Below are 19,433 nucleotides of genomic sequence, written 5' to 3' on the forward strand. Positions count from 1 at the left end.
TTATTAACTTGTGATACGGATAAGTTTAATAGAAACCATTTATCGTAACTTCAATGTGATTTATTTGTTGCATTGAGATGTTTGTATTATAATTTAATGAGCGCTTGCAAAATAAAATAAATGACTCCTTCAAGATTATCTAAGAGTACTTGCCATTATTTATCTCTAGCAGTCATTTAACATTAAAATTACAATCTATTTAAATATTCAAAATCATCATTAATTTCACCTTATCTGTTTGTACTACATTTTAGTATTGAAATGATCTGGATTATTAGAAATATTATTTACTAGCTCATTTGAATTAGTTATCAAATTCAACAGAAGATTAGGCTTAATGTAGCAGAACATGTGCTCTGGGCTCCCATCCAACGTGAAAAACGGGTCTAGGTCAGACTGAAGACAGCTATTAGCAATATGGACTGTAGCGCATACGCTTAAGCATTTAGGATTGTTAACGTAATCTCTATTATTTGGACATTATCGTTTTCCTCTTACAGCACTAAGATCTGAATGAAAAATTACCTTTTTTTTTCATTTTCTAAAGTAGTAATTATCAGTGAGCTGTTTAAGCATTTTTTGTAGGTACTATGTTACAACATCTGAAAGTGACTTTCCATTTTTTTTGTCAATTTCATTGTTCATCTTTGATTTTTAATAGTTTATTTTTAAATACATATAGGTATATAGGTATGTATCACACTAAACTTTATTGAGCAGGTGACCTTACCCTAAATACACCTCTGCTTAGAAAGGTATCACTTACAGCACTGGACCGACCTTCTTAATATTTCGTTACCTACGCATAGCAACAAATTCTTTTCACACTCCCACTGTGAAAAAAACTATTGATTTTAAGAATGAGTATAGTGACACAAATAATACAACATAAAATGTCACTACCATTTATAGCTCCCGAGGACACGATCAAGAAAATACTAACCAACACATGCCTACACAAATCATTAATAGTGATTGTCATATTTATCATACTCTACGTTAGTTCTATTTTATTCTTAGTTTGGTTTGTTTAATAAATTCTGGTCTAACACAGTTGCATGACATTAGATGCGCGAAACATTTAACTTCAGTAGCATAGCATCACGCGCTTTACATTAGTTACTTCTCTTAGTGTGATGATGTCACTGCTATATTACCTCGATTAAACTTGTATTTCAAAGTGACGTACATATTCTGCACTTTTATTTTTGTGTACAAATTTGCATAGACCTCCATTAAACCGTCATAGAGATCATAAAATATTTAATTACATCGTTTTGCGAAGTCCTTGCTTGAGGCTAAATAAGAGCGATGTTGTTTATAGTTCTACTCTGATCATGAATAGTTTGTTGTTAACTAATCAAGTTTGATGAGAGCGTATCGAATGTTAAATAGATGGCGCACCGTGCCGCATATATGTTGTCGAATTCGCTGTCGTTGTAAGGGTCAAGTAATTTAAACTTTGAGTCACTGTCTAGCGGCCTGGCTTGACGCAACGCACCTAATCGTATACTAACACATTTGAATAATAATTATATAGTTGAGGTATAGCTGCTAATACACACCGAAAAAAAAATTCTAATCGTAAAAGTATTTCCTTAGAACAAGGCAGTCGGATTAACTATAATTTTTATGGAAATATAAAATTAGCGTTATAGTCACCAGACAGGAAGTACTAAATTGACACCATAAAGTTCCTTGACGAGCAGATATTGTTTATCTTTACCTATCATCGATATATTAGATAACAAAACACTTTATAAAACAGTTAGCGCTTGTTCAACAACTTAGGTGAACGTGTGAAATAGAAAATGAAATTAGCACCCAAATACTGAAAGATTGCGTCATTGTGACCAGTGAAAAATATCGGACGATAAACATGGCGCAAACGCATACACATTGCAAAATGGATCACAATTACAAATTAGAGAAGAAGTATTTAGAGATGAAACGGCTGGTGATAGAGAAAACTGAAGAACTGAAGCGGAGGGACAAAATTATCGCCCTCTTAGAAAATGAAATCGATGAAAGAGATTCTACAATAAGGTATCTTAAGAACGAAATTGATAAGTTCAGGCAAGTTGTGAAACCTTTGACGAGACAGATAATAGACAGTCACAGGAATGGTGTGGATGTTGACGAAGATGGTTTTGTGATGAAGACGCCGGGCGTAGAAAATACGAGAGTACTGCCACTTATCGAGCCGCGGCTCAAAAGGACCGCTATATCAGCTGAGCCGTTATCATCGCTGACTCAAGATCATGAGATGAAATTAGTGAAGATACCGAAAAGCAGCAAGTAAGTATTGCTAAAGAAATATGATATTCAAACGAACCTCGTATATACAAAACATGAAGTTTGGGTTTATAGGTAGATGCCACTGCTTGCAACAATTCAACTCAAAGTAAATTTTTCCAAGTTATTCTTAACTCATCTGACGTGATGACGCTGAATGTTAATGTTTACTATAATTTAAAAAGATTTACATTGGCTTAACATACATACATTGTTCTAAATAAAGATGCGGGTCGTCGGCGGGTCGAATCTGTTAAATTTCTGTCATAAGAAGTTAAACATATTTAGTTGCCATTCAGATATGTTTTTAATGAATATGTTACAAAATTTACAATAGTTTATATGAGAAGTTTATTGAATTACAGATGAAAACCGATTGACTCGTTTCTATGGAGGTGACAGAAAAATAAGACAAAATAAATAAGTAACTTTTCAGTTTGCGTCCAAGGATCACTAGTTTGGTCCTATTTATTAGAAGTTTTTATGAAGTTAAAGCTAATTCAGTACGAGTATGACCCTTTAAGCAATGTAAAGCAAAGCCAACGAGACTGAGTATAGTCATCTTGGTCTGATATGTGCTCCTTTTCTGTCTCATGAATTTATCCCGTCTAGTTGGCTTTGCTTTAGTACAATGCTTAATTAGACTGTTTGTTAGTAGGCTCCTGTTCTCATTCGTACTCTGTCGATACTGTCATCTATCAATCACATGATTGAATTTCATATTTAACATTTCCAATGGGACTGCTTATTCGAGGTCGACATGTGTTAGCCGGGGTACCTTGGAGTGAGCCCATTTGGTATAATTGCGTACGGTACAAACCTCAAGTTTGTCCTCGCCATCGGCTGTGTCACGACTGAGGAGATAAATCTTAGCCTATATACGGAAATATTGTTCGATATGGGTGCGTTTTGATTTATAGGTATTTTGAAGATTACTATAATGATATCTTCGATGCAATTTTTGTTTGTGCCATTTGTAGTAGGTGTGTACTAAACGTAAATCTAATAAAAAATGGCCAGAGTTGTTTATACACATTATGAATGACAATTTATTGGCCAGTTTGATACATATTTGGTAATGCATTGTTTTTAAATTTGTGTCTGTGACAATGAACCCGACTCAATTAAACAGCGCTCTTATAAATAAATTTGAATATACCATTTACTATGTAAATAACTATTTGTACATATGAATATAGTTACATGACTTGATAAAAATAACTATTTACGGATATAATAAAAGGTGTAAATTCATTCAACCTTTGGGTAGACATCGTCTCATTTGCAAAGTAAAACAACAGCAACAACAGTAAGTTAAATTGACAATAAATATACCTAACTGACAGTCATCGACATCTACGTATACATAACATATATAGACTGCATGTTTCTTACATCAAAACAACGCACAAAATTAGTTCACAGTGCAGTTTAGTGAACGTTTCACTATAGTTTGTTGACGTCCGTGGGTTGTGTCAAAGTAATATTGATGGTTGATGCGCCGCGCATTTTGTTCTAAATACTCGTAGCTGGTCTAGTGCCGTAAGGTACATAGATCTCAATGCTGACAGTCGATACGACGAATAATCAAGACGTCTGTCTCCCTCACAAATACACTATTTAGCTGTAGAAATACGCTTTAATCAAGCGGAAATTTTGCTTTCCCAGAATAAAAATAGCTTATGTTAATCAGCGATAATATAGATAAAAAAGATGACCTTTTGTATGTAGTAGTGCCTTTGAGTATTTATCTAGAATACTCAAAGAGTAGTGCACAGAATTGATATGGGACTTAAGTCATTTTTCGAATATGGAACGTCGATTTTTCTACACGGACGCGTTACTATAGTTAAGTGAGAATGGTTTTCCATGTCAAAGTCTTTATGTAAAGACCTGGCCTGTGTAAAATCTTTTTTCACTACATCTATACTTACTATAAGGTAGAGCCATTCACGATGACGCGTGCTGTGGTTCTTATCTTATGACAAAATCACTCGTCTTCGTGAATGGCACTAGGTATACATAGGTACAACAGGTCGTTTTCATACCTATAGCTTTCTGTTGGAGAAAGATTATTTTTAATCGGGCAGGTAAAATTCCCTCTTCTACTCTAGGTACAAACAAAAACATTGAATACACTTATTTTATTTTATTTATCATTCATAGAGTACTTACGGGCGCGGTTAACGTACGAACGAGTATTTATATTTCATGCCTTCATGCAATTTGCCATAAATAAAGACCCGAATTATCCGGTCGTTCATTCCCGGACAATTACATTTCGTACATTAATCGCACCCTTCAAAACTTTCTAGACATGAAAACGTATTTTTTTCAATGAGGGGTGAAATACTTTGGTACTTACCATACATACCGGGTCGACAAATTCTCGGTCGCACATTAACCGGATTCGTAACTTATATCACTCTGACCCTATCATCAAGATTTGAAACTACAACGCAGTTGTTCCCTGACGCTGGGCACGTTTTGCTTCCGGAAATATTACATGCCATTGTTATTTTTTCTACAACGCCATTCTTGACTTTATCACGTAACAAACATAACCTGTTCCGGTGGGCAAAACTGGAACTAATGACGCCACTTTCGCGTTTCGCTCAATTACACGACAGTGGCGCCACTCCCAATGCATTTAATTTAATAAATTGGCAAATCCGATAAGAAGCGGTCAAGAGATTATTTCATTTATCTTTTATCATCAATTCGAAAATACATGGCTTTATTAGTTTACGTCATTGTGTTTTATTTCATCGCTATAAATACTTTCATAAAATCCAAATTGAAATTAAAAATGAGGTGCACCTACCTAGATTGCAGTTATCAAGATCGTAAAAATATAAATTGTAAACTTCATACTCATTGATCGAGGAAGCATTTAATTTAATCAATCATATATCTCGTCGTTATGCAATAAACCAAGTTATTAACTTATCGGCAAAGAAATAAAAATCTAAACATTTAAATATAAAAAAGAAAACACAAAAAGTATGTAGGTACACTCCGAGCGTATCTTTAGAGCACAGTTGTTTATGTTATGAAATAAACAGAATAAGTCAAAAGTACGGAATGATTCAGTTCAGTCATTGGGTTCCAGAATGCTCAGGGTACCCAAACGATGCTTGAGTGACCAAATAAATTTGCGAAAACTAAGTTTTCTTTATTAGCATTTATCTCTTCTTCTTCTTCTTTCTGTGCCTCTTCCCATTATTTGGGGTCGGCCCTCCTCGTTCTCATGCGCCAGGTCGGTCGATCCTGGGCGATCTATTAGCATTTATAAATAACAAAAATGTATAAATACAACGGTAAAAGGAATCAAGACTTGCAATACAGCAACCACTTTTTTTTGCAACTTGTGTCTTAAGTCTTTGATTAATGTGAAAATCTTGCAAGCCAAAATCCAACCATTTTCATTAGCTGAATTGATTTCAAATTTTAAATAATTAACGTGCATTATATGCGTGAGAGCTATGGCCCAAGTCCTCCTATTCCGATAGGAAGCCTGTGCCCTGCAGCGGGACACATAGGCCAAGATGACGACGTACATTATGTAGATTGGACGATTCCTAGCACAAGGTTGAAAATAATAAACATAATGAAAATACCCTTCAAACTGCTGCTATAAATTTTCCCATAATCTGTAACCCGACTGAGATTGATGAAAACATTATATGGTTGTTATAATAATGACCCACCGTTATTATTTGCTTGTAGTTTATGCTACCTACATCTTATGTGTAATAATGTAATACCTACTGCGGATAGGTAGCAAAAAAGACAGACCAAGATAGTTATTTACTTCTACAATTACCTTTCACTAGTGGGTGCCCCTTATTTCGCATAACATTAATAGTCCTAATATGTTTTCGCATAACAGATTTGGCATAAATAATTGTGCATAACAGCGAACTTCATAATTATAAAAAAACAACACTTATTCAGCATAATAATGAATCCGCATAATTGAAATATGCATAACATTATTAGCTATAACTTAAACTGTTATAAAATAACTGCTGTGAACTAGCTTGTTCAGGGCAAAACCGACTCGGTCAGTTTAGGGTCACCTTAGCTTAGGGTTAGGTTAGGGGGCCTTCGATGTTTGGTATTTTTTTATGATAGCCTAGTAATAGATATTTTCACATAGTAGGTATAGTACTTCTCAGATCTAATTGAATTGAGTAAATAAATCTATAATCATTTTACGTATAACAATATTTTTTCACTTTATAAATTTTTTGACAAATTAAATTTTCAATTTCATTAAAATAATCATTGTATGTTTATACTCTTTTATAATTATGCAAAGTAATGTTATGCTAATTAAATTTATGCCAACTTACCGTTATGCCAATCCATAGTATGTGCATTTACAGTATGCGTATTCAGTTATTCGAATTAATGTTACGCTAATTAATAATTATGAGAAATAACGTTATGCCAATTTCAATTATGACAATTAATTTATGCGAATTAATATAGACCCATCACTAGTTTTAAATGGGTCGGACGCTGTTTTGCAATAGTGTGTCAACTCTGATTAATTCTGCAATATAATGTCACCCTTAGAAAATAATTTTAACAGTTTAACATATTATTGCAAAATGACAGTGAGTTGACTCAGTATTGCAAAACAGCGTCCTATATTGTTTTTTTATCAATTTGTTAGTCTTTATGGTATTATTACTGCCTGAAATAAATGGATTATTATTATTATTTTAAGTTATACTATACAGTTTACTAGGTGTAGCCCGCAATTTCCGCGCCCGTGGAAACTGTATGATTTTCCGGGATAAAAGCTAAGCTTACATAATTTGGCCTTCTCATGGTCCCTAAAACTATCTTTATGTCAAAATCGGTTCAGCGTTTTAATCGTGAAAGCTAAAGTATCTGGGCGCGCGAGCTTTAGCTCGAAAGTGTTTTTTTTACTCCCACCCGTTTAATTAACGTGTCTGTGATGATGCCACAATCATAACTCTTGAACGGATGGACTGAGAATGATGAGGTTTTTAAAAGGCCCCAGTACGCTCGCGTCCCTAGACATACGTAGTTTCGTTCTAATTTACAAGCAGCACTACAGCTCAAAACGCAACTTTGCAACTATAATGGGAGCAGCCATTACGATGCTTATATTAGGTTTGGTTAAAACTGTGGTTAAAATAAACAACAATAAGTAACGCATTTCCATTTCTCATACAAAACTTAAAATTAATGTGATTTTATTTTGTTACATTGAATATGAATGAAAATTAATTATAAGCATCAAAATAGCTGCTCCCATTATAGTCGCAAAGTTTTATTTTGTTTCAGTGTGTTTTTGTAAATTAGAACAAAACTACTTTTGTATGCAAATGCGATCAGCGGCGAGCGTACTGGCGACTCTTAATAGAAATGGTTCTTAGCTAAGTAAATTTAATTAAAATCGATTCAGCCGTTATGAGATATTGAACTTTGAATTACAGGTGCGAGGGTTTTCAATTTTTCTGTTGTTTTAAGGGTCTGTTTCACTACCTATTGATTAATTTTATGTGACGGATAAATGTGATGTCGTCTTCGTCCATTCGAACAAAACAAACAGACGGCATCACATGTATTTGTCAAATAAATTTAATCAATGGATGGTGAAACAGGGGGTAAATCTCGAAAACACGCGTTTTCCCAGTGATAAGACCAAACTAAATCCATTTTTCACTCCTGGCAAACCCAAAATAGCAAATGTCATCGGAACCGTTAAGTCCTTTCCGTAATCCACGAATTAAATAAATATTACAGGTTTAAATACACTTCTATGTAATTTTAAATTCAAAGCTGCAAAAAGTCTTTCAATGATTTTTTATGTAGAATTTGAAACCAAATCTCATAAATTTATTTGTCAATTTTCAGATCGCGGGAGTTGATCAAGGGTGCTATACTAGACAATGACTTCATGAAGAATCTTGAGATGACGCAAATCCGCGAAATTGTGGATTGCATGTATCCAGTGGAATATGCAGCAGGCAGTCTCATCATCAAAGAGGGAGATGTCGGCAGCATCGTGTATGTTATGGAAGGTTAGTTGTATTTTAGCGAATTATTAAGTTAAGTTTTTTATACGCCATCTCGTGTCGAATAGTAAAACTAATTTTGTGGTTTGGATACTGCTACGCCATCTAGTGCTTATTGATGAAACTATCGCACTGCTAAGTTAAATAATATTAGAACTGCTATTTGCCGCGAGATGGCGCTTAACACAACGTAGTGTTTTGGTTTCGTTATCTGAATGTAGATGGCACTAGTTCACTAAAATTGTAATAAAAAGAATTATAGTGTTTGTAAGGACGCTGGAAAATGAAATTTAATCTAAATAAGAATTTATCTAGTATAATTTTGTTATTACACTGTTACTAGCTTTTGCCTGCGGCATCGCCCGCGTGGAATTCGGTTATCGCGCGCTGTTCCCTTAGGAACAGTGCATTTTTCCGGGATAAAAAGTAGCCTATGTCATTTTCTGGCCTACATTGTATAAACTATCTATGCCAAAAATCACGTCGATCCGTCGCTCCGTTTCAACGTGAAAGACGGAAAAACATACAAACACACAACACTTTCGCATTTATAATATTAGTATGAAAATATCAGATACCTAAGTACTTACAACAATCTGCATTCTAATAGGTACGCGCGCAGAGCTAAAAAGTCTTTTTCACGGAAAATCATCTCAATAATGAATAATCCATAGACATGTGGGCCAATCAACTTTTTTACCGACACTAATCTGTCCGCGACATTTTTCAAACAATTGCAGATTTTTGTAAGTAAACATGTTATTTCTGTAATTTAATAGATGGTGTACATGAATACATGCCATCCTACGTAGGTTCAACCTATTAAACCGTGAAATATCTTGTTGTAAGTACGATTTTTTGGTAACGCCAGAGACAATTTTGGTAACGCAGGAGACGCCCAAAGTGTCGGAAAAATAGTTGGCCCATGTAATACTTAATTAATTAATATAAACTTTCGTTATTTTAATTTTCGATATTTCGATACAGTGGATATTTTAATTTTTGGATATTTTGAACACCGACATTTTACCCGTAAACATTTTAACTTTCGATATTAAAATATGTAGCCTTAATTAAGTATTAAAAATAATGTGAATTACATTAGGGTTTAAAGTAAACACTGCTATGTTACGACGAGAACTAGGAACTTTCCCTGTTGAGTGCTGTGCGAGAAAGCGGAAAAGCAGGCAGCGACGCGCTTTTCCTATGACGGGTTGCCCGAGACTAGTTTTCCGATGCTCGTGCGATATTATAAAAAAGGGAATTTAGAAAATTTCTTTTAGCTTGATTGGCCTCCTTCGTGCAATGTAGATCGTTCGGCTTTCTACTGTTGTTTTATTACCTTACGATAACTGTGTCTATACAATATACCTATGTGTGTTCATGCAGCTCCTCCTCCACTCTTAAGAACACACAAATCACAAAACCCAACTATCACCTACACCACACTACGCTTCGACCAGATTTCATTTTAAGCAAAGCAAAGGTCAAGTCCAAGACCTCACAAGTGAGCAAAATACCTAATTATTAATAGTTCATTGATACGGACCACCGCAAAGTAACGCCTGGATTCAGTAAAGATTTTACGTTTTTGAATCCAATAAGAGTCATCAACCAAAAAATTAAGTACTTCATGTGTGAATGAGTGAACGTTATACCTAACGCAGTACTTATATCCGACGAATGCCCAAACATAAAATAAGAATAAACTTACCTCAAACTATCTAGACAGTTGCTAAATGAAATACCGATTCATTTCATTTAAACTCAGTTAACCAGCAGACGCATCTATTTATACTTTAATCTAAACTAAACAAGAAGGACTTCTCTACCCAATGTTTTATTTATTTATTTTGTTGTTTGTTTAGTTGGCGTATTAGTTACATTTCAATAAGGAAGCAAAAACTTGAACATTCCTTGAACTCTATGAATTTAAAATATTTATTGTGTACACCTACTTCCTTCTATGACTGCAATTTCCGCGTAGAAATTTGTACAAAAACGTGGTTTAGAAACTGAAATATAGGAAATATTACGTTACTAACAATCTAACTTCCACAATAAAGATTATTTATTTCCCGTGGGATTGTGATTGACGACCAGATGGCTAAGTGGTTAGAGCACCTGACTACGAAGCTTGAGGTTCTGGGTTCGAATCCCGGCCGGGGCAGATATTTGTGTGAATAACACGAATGTTTGTTCTCGGGTCTTGGATGTTTAATATGTATTTAAGTATGTATTTATCTATATAAGTATGTTTATCCGTTGCCTAGTATCCATAGTACAAGCTTTGCTTAGTTTGGGACTAGGTCAATTGGTGTCAAGTGTCCCATGATATTTTTTTTATTTTTTTTATTTTATTGTTCTTTTGAGGTGCTACACGCTTTAGTTAGATAATCGTGGTCGTTGGTTCAGCATTGGTGCAAACCATCATGGTGACTATTTTGGGAAAAGTTCAATATCTCAAAAACGGCTGAACCGATTTTGGTAAAACATGTCTAAGAACCATCGCTGTACTCACTCGTAGCGTTCTCAATAGAGAGCGCTTCTAGTCACTCTCAAATTAGATCTCTTACAGTCAAGCAGTTAAGAAGTCAATCCTGGCGCATTGCGAAACTATGAAGTTTCTAAATATCGGCTATGTGAACCATATTATGAAAAAAAGGCTATAGGACTTACTATTCTGTCACACGCAGCAATTAAGTAGATGTAGCATTTTTTTCTATGGATCACATTGTCAATATTCAGAAAAACTTCATCCAATGTGTCAGAAATTTATTGCATGAGGTCTGTAGAGGTACGTATGTATACGGTAGCACCGCGTACTACGCGGCGGGTAGCTCCCAAGTGGATATTTTTAAGTAGAAAATTAAGTTTCATAAAAATCAGGTCTTTAACTTTTTAAAAGTTATCCGCTGTTGCTCGCGACTTTGTTCCGTCCCGCGGGGACATTACAATTTTCCAGAATCTATGTTAATCCAGTTTGTGCCAAATTTCATTGAAATGTAATATTTTACACAAACGTCTAGACAATTAAACTTTATCATATATAATATTAGTGGGTTAGTCGGATTAGTGGGACAGTTATGAAAAAACCAGTTTTTGCCCGCGGCTTCGCCCGCGTGGAGTTCGCTTATTGCGCGCTGTTCCCTCAGGAACTGTGCATTTTTCCGGGATAAAAAGTAGCCTATGTCACTCTACTACTAAAGCCAAAAATCACGTCGATTTTTCCACTAACGTCGTTCCTACTAACGTCAATAAGCCAAAGGCTATAATACTAGAAACACAGGGAAACTTAAAGTTCTATCTTACAGACTGGCTAAAACCAAAAAGCCGTTTCTGGGAAGTTGCATACTTTATTATAAAAAAATTCAAAAAAATATTACAAAAGAAACGGATACAAAATTCAGATCTATTGTCAAGAAGAAATTAATATCTAAGGTGTATTATAAAGTTAATGATTATATCATGGACAGTATTGGACAGGGATATTTGGAAATAATTCCTATCCGCATTAGCGATCCCTTCAAATAGCGATCCTACTGTGTTAAAAATAAAGTTGTGTTAAATACTTGTGATGTATACGTAATATCACTTAATCATATTGTAAATCTGTTTAAAAAAATATATACCTCGTTGAGTTTCTTGCCGAATTCTTCTCAACAGAGTTTTTTCTGAACCGGTGGTAGATTTTTTTTGACATTCATAAGTGCTTGTTATATAGCCTAAATTGAATAAAGATACTTTGGCTTTGACTTTGATCCGTCGCTCCGTTTCGACGCGAGAAACATACAAACACACACACTTTCGCATATTGTGACGGAACCCTAATTTTTTTTAGGGATGGACGAATTTATTTATTTAAACAATGAATATTTACATAAAAATAAAAATAAAAAACACATAAAATTAACTAAAACGGGCTTCCTCTTCCAAAGGCAGCGCAGCGCGGGGCATTGTACCATCAGCCAAATAAGTGGTCTATCAATTTTTAAACAAGTTCCTATCAAATGAGTATGTCGCTAAAGTCGAACTTTCAAGTTGACAGACACGTCTATTGGCATTATTGTTTTATGACATGCAAACGATTATTAACTTTAGGGTGGTAGACCACATATAGAAAAAACCTGCTCTTTGGAGTGTATAGATTAGCTACCCAAAATTTTTGTTTCCCAATATTTTTAGTTCCATTCGCGTTTTTCCCCACTTTTTTATTTTCCTATGCAGTTGTGTTACACCATTTGTTGTTTGTACCATTAGGTTATTTCTTCGGACGCATTAATTTCTAACCGTTTTTGTTGCTAGACGTATTTTTTTTCATGCGTTTTGTCTCCTAGTCCGCATTATCCTCATGCATCTGTTTTACCCGTAGAACCAGTTCTCAATATTGTTTTATCACATATCACATACTATAAAATTATTCTGTCACCATATTACTACTTATAAAAAAGTTTTACCATAAAGAAAACTATTTCACGATTTAAGTATTTAATATGAAACAAATAATAAAACCTGTGATTATAGACTTATATGTATGTTTAACTTTAATTATATTTAATATTTAAGAATCGATAAAAGTGTTATACATTTATCTAATGAGGATATTATAATCGTTGATCGGAGCCTGCAGGTAATTATTTACGATTGACTGAATTTTGTTGTCCATCATCTAATACTTATTGTTGCGTTTTTGAAAAATATCACTTCTTATTTCGTTTTGCAGGTTAATGTAATTTACATCCAACGCTTCTTTCCGTAAATCGCTCAAAAAATACAATTAGTTGGCGTTATTATGTATTCTGTTATTCATTTTTTTGTGCCAGCTTTCGACCACGTTGTTAGTTCTACTATGCCTGTGCCCATAGCACGACATTATGGAAACCATGTCCATTTTAGCCACTGTTTAATCATATACTCATTAAACCGTGTTATTTCAGACATCTGTGGTGACGCTGCCGATATAATCATCCACCCTTCATGAATTTTCAACGCGGTAAATGAGCTAATGCTGCACACTTTGCGACATGCCTAGCCCCTTCTCGACTACTGGTTGTCCCAAAGATGTCTGCATTTTTGTAACGGGCCTGTGAATAATGGAAATAACAACCACTGATGGCGGCTGACGGGAAGATAGACCGGAGAGCATTTTATTGCACCGATTTCGTAGTCAACTTTTATGAATTCTGGCCGAAAAGTTGGTATATTTTGTTCCACTGCCTTGAACAACCTCTCATATGTGCATTACCACTTGTCAGGCAGTAATGCAAACAAGGCACGACTTTTGTATGTTCTTCATCAGAACGGATGTCCACATGTATTCTGTATAACTGAATAAACGGTTTAGGTACACTTTTGAAGGTCCCGTCTATAAAATAAGTCTTCAAGCCTGTAATCCAGTCTTTACATTCGCCAGTTATACATATCAAAATGTCAGTGTCCTGAACACATCGAAATTTTTAGCTATGTTTTCAGGTATAGCAATATCTTCAAAATTGTCGAACTGTGACTTTTGGGTGGATTTTTGTCGAGCCTTGTACAAAGAATCTCTCACCTTATGAAATGTCGGTAGTTTATCCGCGTGTTCTAGCGATTTTAGTGGGGCCATTTGTTCCCTGAAAAGCGTCGGAATTGGCCGGTAATCAGTAGCCACTTTCTGCTTTAAGTCAATTATATTGAGCTCGATGTCTAAGCTCTCAAAGTCTGGAACACAGCAGTGTTTTTTGTCTTTCAGAATGGACTTTTGTGTCGCGTCTAAAACCACTGAACCTTTGCACATTCCTTTTAAATGGCACACCCATATGGACGTGCGAGATTTTTTGTTCGTGCGTTTTAGATAGTGCCGGTATCCCCCTCGCACTAAAATCCTCCCCCCATGTGTACTTTTTAAAAATCTAATTTGGCATTCTCCAGTCGAGCCACCGAGAGTTTGGTGATTATCTTCCATGATTTACGAAAATATAAACATCTTTCAGTAATATTTATTTATTCCTCTTAATGGCGGCCATAAGGCTTGGGCCAATGTCAGTTAAATTAAAGATAAATATATTCTTCTTCTTTCAGTAATAATTAATATATATGTAGATTTGCCTCAGTGACATTGCAGTTGTCAATGCAAAAACACGTTTTTCATAGTAAGTAGTAAAAAGTATACATATTTCTAAAGAGGTTTATATTTTGTCTATAAAGTTATCAATAGGGATCATATCATTACTAAGCCCTATCACCGACCGGATGGCCAAGTGGTTAGAGCATCTGACTACAATGCTTAAGGTCCCGGGTACGAATCCCGGCCTGGGCAGATATTTGTATGGATAATACGAATGTTTGTTCTCGGGTCTTGGATGTTTAATATGTATTTAAGTATGTATTTATCTATATAAGTATGTTTATCCGTTGCCTAGTGTCCATAGTACAAAAAATACGTCTAGCAACAAAAACGGTTAGAAATTAATGCGTCCTAAGAAATAACCTAATTGTAACAAAACCGCATAGGAAAATAAAAAAGTGGGGCGAATGGAACTAAAAATATTGGGAAACTAAAATTTTGGGTAGCTAATCTATACACTCGGCCCAAAGGTTTCGACCGCAAGTGCCGCAAAAAAGTGGTTGGCCTTCGCATTAATAATATTAGTATGGATATATTGATATTCTATTGATTTGCGATCCAATACTAATTGACGAGCAGCTGGGCTATGTTCAACAGTGCTGCAGTGGACGTCCAACGAGATATGATGATGATGATGGTAAAATTGACGTCTCTGAAACCGACAGTTATACACAATAAGGACCCAAACCAAGTAAGGGCGTGCATAAGCCCAGCTTTTGTGACATGCTGCGTGACCCACGCGTCTGACTCATTCTCTTTTCTACGTGACAAGTAATGTTTGCGTAACGTTTGTGACATTACAAAACATATTCGTAATATTTTAACCCCTATTTACTAACTTCGTAGATATGATTGATAATAATAATTTTGTTATATCATAATGTCGTCCGGAACTCGAAACAGACGATCGGTTTTCTTTTTCTTCCTCATTGAGAAAAACGAAGAAAATCGACGAATCCCGAGCGAGATTAACATTAAAGTGTAGTGTAGCCTTCGATGTTAGTTATATTTTTGTAACAGAACAGTTTGCTTGCTTGTTTGCTTGCTAAATTAAGGAATACCAATCAATACATTTGACGAAATATTCTTTGCATAATAATAATTTATCAAATCATTAGTTGGTGAATGACATCAGTGCGAAATGTTGAGTTGGGAAATTAAATTTTGCCTAATTAAAAACATGGGATAAATAGTTTGGGAGCTAATAATTTGCTTCATAATTTTCGCCGAAACATTAGTAAACCATTTCGGGCACATAGTTTTACTTTTTCCTTTTTCGTTTTGTATAGTGATATTTTGTCTCGAATATTTTTTTTTTCATTTAATTTCATTTCACTATGAGCTTTAGGGTGAAGGAAAACATGGTGTGGAAGCTTGCACCCGAAAAAGGAGTCCACTCAGCACTTGTCGGGTCACTAAAGGTGGCTCGACGCACATATACATTCTAATTTAGCGCCACGAAGTTCCTTCTGTTCTTATTGCTACTGAATTTAAGAAACATGCCGAGCTAAATTCAAACTAAAATATCAAATCGTTAAGCCAATTATGAAACCGTTCCAGTATATTTTAGTCAGAATTTTGTCTTTATAAGACGGACAATAACTACCCATTATAATTATTTTACTCTCCGACGATTCACTTTTCAACTTGCGTACTTTCTAATCTACATCTAGGATATTTATAACCCAACTTTCCATGTAATACAATGCCGGAGAATGACATCAAGGTCATTGGTCAAGTTAATCTAATCCGTCATTAAATCACCATTAAGTTGCATTTCGAAGTTTTCCTTGACAAACCGAATAAAAAGGAAGATATAGGTTAAACCGCAGCCTAAATCTTAATGTATTTTGAGTGACATCTCGTGTAAAGGTGCTTTTCTAACGGCGAGACAAGACGAGGTGGGACGAGAATACGGTATTTGACAACTCCTGAATTTGCCATATCTTAATATTATTATGAAAATATAGATATACAGACAATGTTTAGCGAAGAGAAAACTTAAATCGGTTGAAAATTGGATTTATAGTGATTTTTTGAAAAGTCTATATACCTGTCTCTTTCTCAAATGCTTTTCTCTATGCAGCAAGTATGGCGGTACCTACTGGCGTGTGACGTCACATGCCAGTGTGTCTTGCTCTGTCTAATCTTAAATTTCAAACCCTCATACTTAACTTTGTTATTTGTAAAGGTAGCTTAAAAAATGTTTCTCTATTCGATAACACGCATTGTGTATTTTTAATATATAAAACAATATACAAAATAGTCAAATACCGTACCTATTACAATCGTGATTAGTTCTGGCCCGTTTCAATCAAAAAAAAATTTTTTTTCTAGACTTCCCGCGACCTATCGCTAGAGCCGCTATTAATCGCTATATATCGCTAATAATCTCTGAATGCAGAAATTTAGTTAGTGATATACTAAACCATATTTCAATTCCTGTCTCACACAACACACATCCTTGCTAATTCACACTATTTCCACCGAAGATGCGCTAGGAGAGAAGATCCTGTGGCCTCCCAGGCAGTGTCTTAGGTTCGATCGAACCCGGGATTACCTACATTATAATATATTATAATACTTCAGTCTACAACGATAGGTAGTAGGTAGATACGTTTTTAGCGGGTCTTTACGGAGTCATTTTTTTTTAGTTCAAACAAAACATATTACGACCAACAGAGAATATTGAATCGCCACTATATTTAATTCCACAGAAACCTGCCAATAATATAACCTTAAACCTTCTGAAACGACAGCATTCTTTATTGCGTGTTCAGTCAGTTGCGTCTCATTTTCACGTTAAAGAAACTGTTAGAAAAGAACGAAAGTATGAACACGCGTAAATATACAGTCGAGCACTAAAGTGTTACATTCCGCTAAGTCAGGGCAGGTAAATTACCAGCGACTCGTGCCATAACAGCCGCCACGCGTTGCCAACTCAAATAGCCGCCTATTATCCCATCGGCCACCATAAGCATGGGCTGCGCAAATTATGCGTGATCAAGGTAACTTGACTACACTTTCACTTTAACATCAGACTTCAAAACAAGCCACCATTGGTAATAACTGGTAAAGATCATCATTCGAAACAGCCGTTTATCTAGTCTAGTTTGAACTAAACTGTCTCTTTCACTTAGATAAAGACTGAAGTAGAAGGGGTAATCATCTCGAAATAGTGACAAGATATTAAGAGTGACGTCATCCTTTCTGTTTCTGTTGATTTTTTGTGTTCTACCAGTCGACAAAAAGTGGACAAGGTCTCGATCTCGGCTTTCAAGGCCGATCATGCATTGTCAATGAAGTTTTTGCTGACGTTGAAGTAATAGCGGAACGACAATGAAATGCTATACCTATTTACGTACTGGAAAACTGACAAGTTTCCGTTTTCTTTACTTAACAAGTTTAATATTGTAGCTACACAATGAACAGTAAGTGATACACTTTGAAAAGTCAAGAAAAGTCAGTGTTATCATTTAATAAGTATTGAAATAAGTTTCGAATTTGGTATTGAATTTTAGAATAATGATCAAAAAACAGTTAAGCATTATTTTAATATTCCTTAAAGTTATATAAGGTTATAAATTATCTATACGCACGGTTAGGTTATCTAATAGGTCATTGGTATAATGTTTAATAGTGACAAAATCATTGATGTTTCCCATTTTTAAACTTTGAAATCTGTTGGTTACATAACAATATATGTGTTTGTTGATGAAATTAGTTTTTTCCTGTATGGTTTAGATTTATTGTTCATATGTATTTCGAAACATAGTGTTCTGTAGAATCTCTGGCAATAGGCCATTTGCAAGTAAGTGCAACTCGCTTATGGCGAGAGAACGTTGTGCAATAAAATCATATTACTATGGCCTTAATGTTCTTCAGGCTTTGGGTTCGCTCTCTGAAATTCTGGTAAGTAGTGCTTGTCTGACAAACAATGAATAATTTATCGTGAAATCAGTGGTAAGTAGTTGTGAGTGAGTGATGGTTTCCTATTTAAAATTGTTATGCCATCGACTTTAAGATCCGATCTCAAATAAATACTTGAGCACCATAGAGTCGCACTAAATACTTATTATTGTTTAGAAATAGTTCTATTAGTTATCATTACCCTTTTCATTACCCTTTTTCAATAAATGATTGTAACGTGTTTCATTGTTATGAACATACATTCCATGAATTCTATCTACTGCAAAGTATCAGCCTGCACTATCAACATTATGGTAGAGAAAAGCATAGCATGTCAGGTGCCCATAACTCAACATCGGCATTTTTTCTTTTATACCATTAATCATGGCACTGTTCTAACTGGATCAATTAGTATCCATTACATGTTCCAATTCCTAGTTAAGTGGCGGACATAAGGCTTACAAATTGTAGAGACACTAAGCCGCTTATCTGCTTTAGTCGATATGTGCATCTTCACTTGAATGTATTTTCATTTGTTGCTGATCTTTCCGTCCATGCATTCTAGCGAAGTGTCCATCCATATCTGACGATTTCTCTTGCCAGTATCACATAATGTACGCAAATGCTTGATTAGTTGGCCTGATTATTAAGTACCATTGAGACGAATCAAACAGTTTGGTTCTTTGTTGTAAGGTTCTATGAGTTCATGGGTTCAAGTAGATAATTTAGACTGAATAATTGCAATTCTAATTTATTCTCCGAACTACTCATGGAAAGCACTGTAAAGGTTATTTAGTTAAATTTACTTAACGTACCTACCTATTTTAACTTCAAAATTTTATTTTTTGTTACAACTTTAATTTAACCACAGATTAATTCAGTCTGTATTCTCATAACATTATTTTAATTGGCTGCCACAAAGAATGACAATTAGTAAAGGAGCATCCATTGAAAACATTAATTGATGTTTAAGGGCATGAAGTCATCGCATAGGGGAGAATGCCCCGAATGCCCGCATACCGCATTATCTCCACTGCATTGTTCGATCATGGGACAGGATCACA

The 19,433-nt window shown here is 35.0% G+C and overlaps 1 protein-coding gene across 6 annotated transcripts in view; it reads left to right on the plus strand.

Moving 5' to 3' along the window:
• Positions 1 to 19,433, plus strand: part of for (cGMP-dependent protein kinase for) — a 100,929-nt gene that overhangs the window by 54,228 nt on the left and 27,268 nt on the right. For 3 of the 6 annotated variants that reach the window (XM_074105694.1, XM_074105693.1, XM_074105696.1), the window contains exons 2-3: positions 1,792 to 2,298; positions 8,194 to 8,360. In XM_074105694.1, coding sequence (XP_073961795.1) covers positions 1,880 to 2,298; positions 8,194 to 8,360 — 586 coding nt within the window. In that variant the 5' untranslated portion in view covers positions 1,792 to 1,879. Of the gene's footprint in view, positions 1 to 1,772; positions 2,299 to 8,193; positions 8,361 to 19,433 lie in introns of those variants that run through there. The other 3 variants (XM_074105691.1, XM_074105692.1, XM_074105695.1) reach the window with 2 other exon arrangements.

The sequence above is a fragment of the Choristoneura fumiferana genome, chromosome 23 (assembly GCF_025370935.1).
Source record: "Choristoneura fumiferana chromosome 23, NRCan_CFum_1, whole genome shotgun sequence".
In the NCBI taxonomy this organism is placed as follows: domain Eukaryota; kingdom Metazoa; phylum Arthropoda; class Insecta; order Lepidoptera; family Tortricidae; genus Choristoneura; species Choristoneura fumiferana.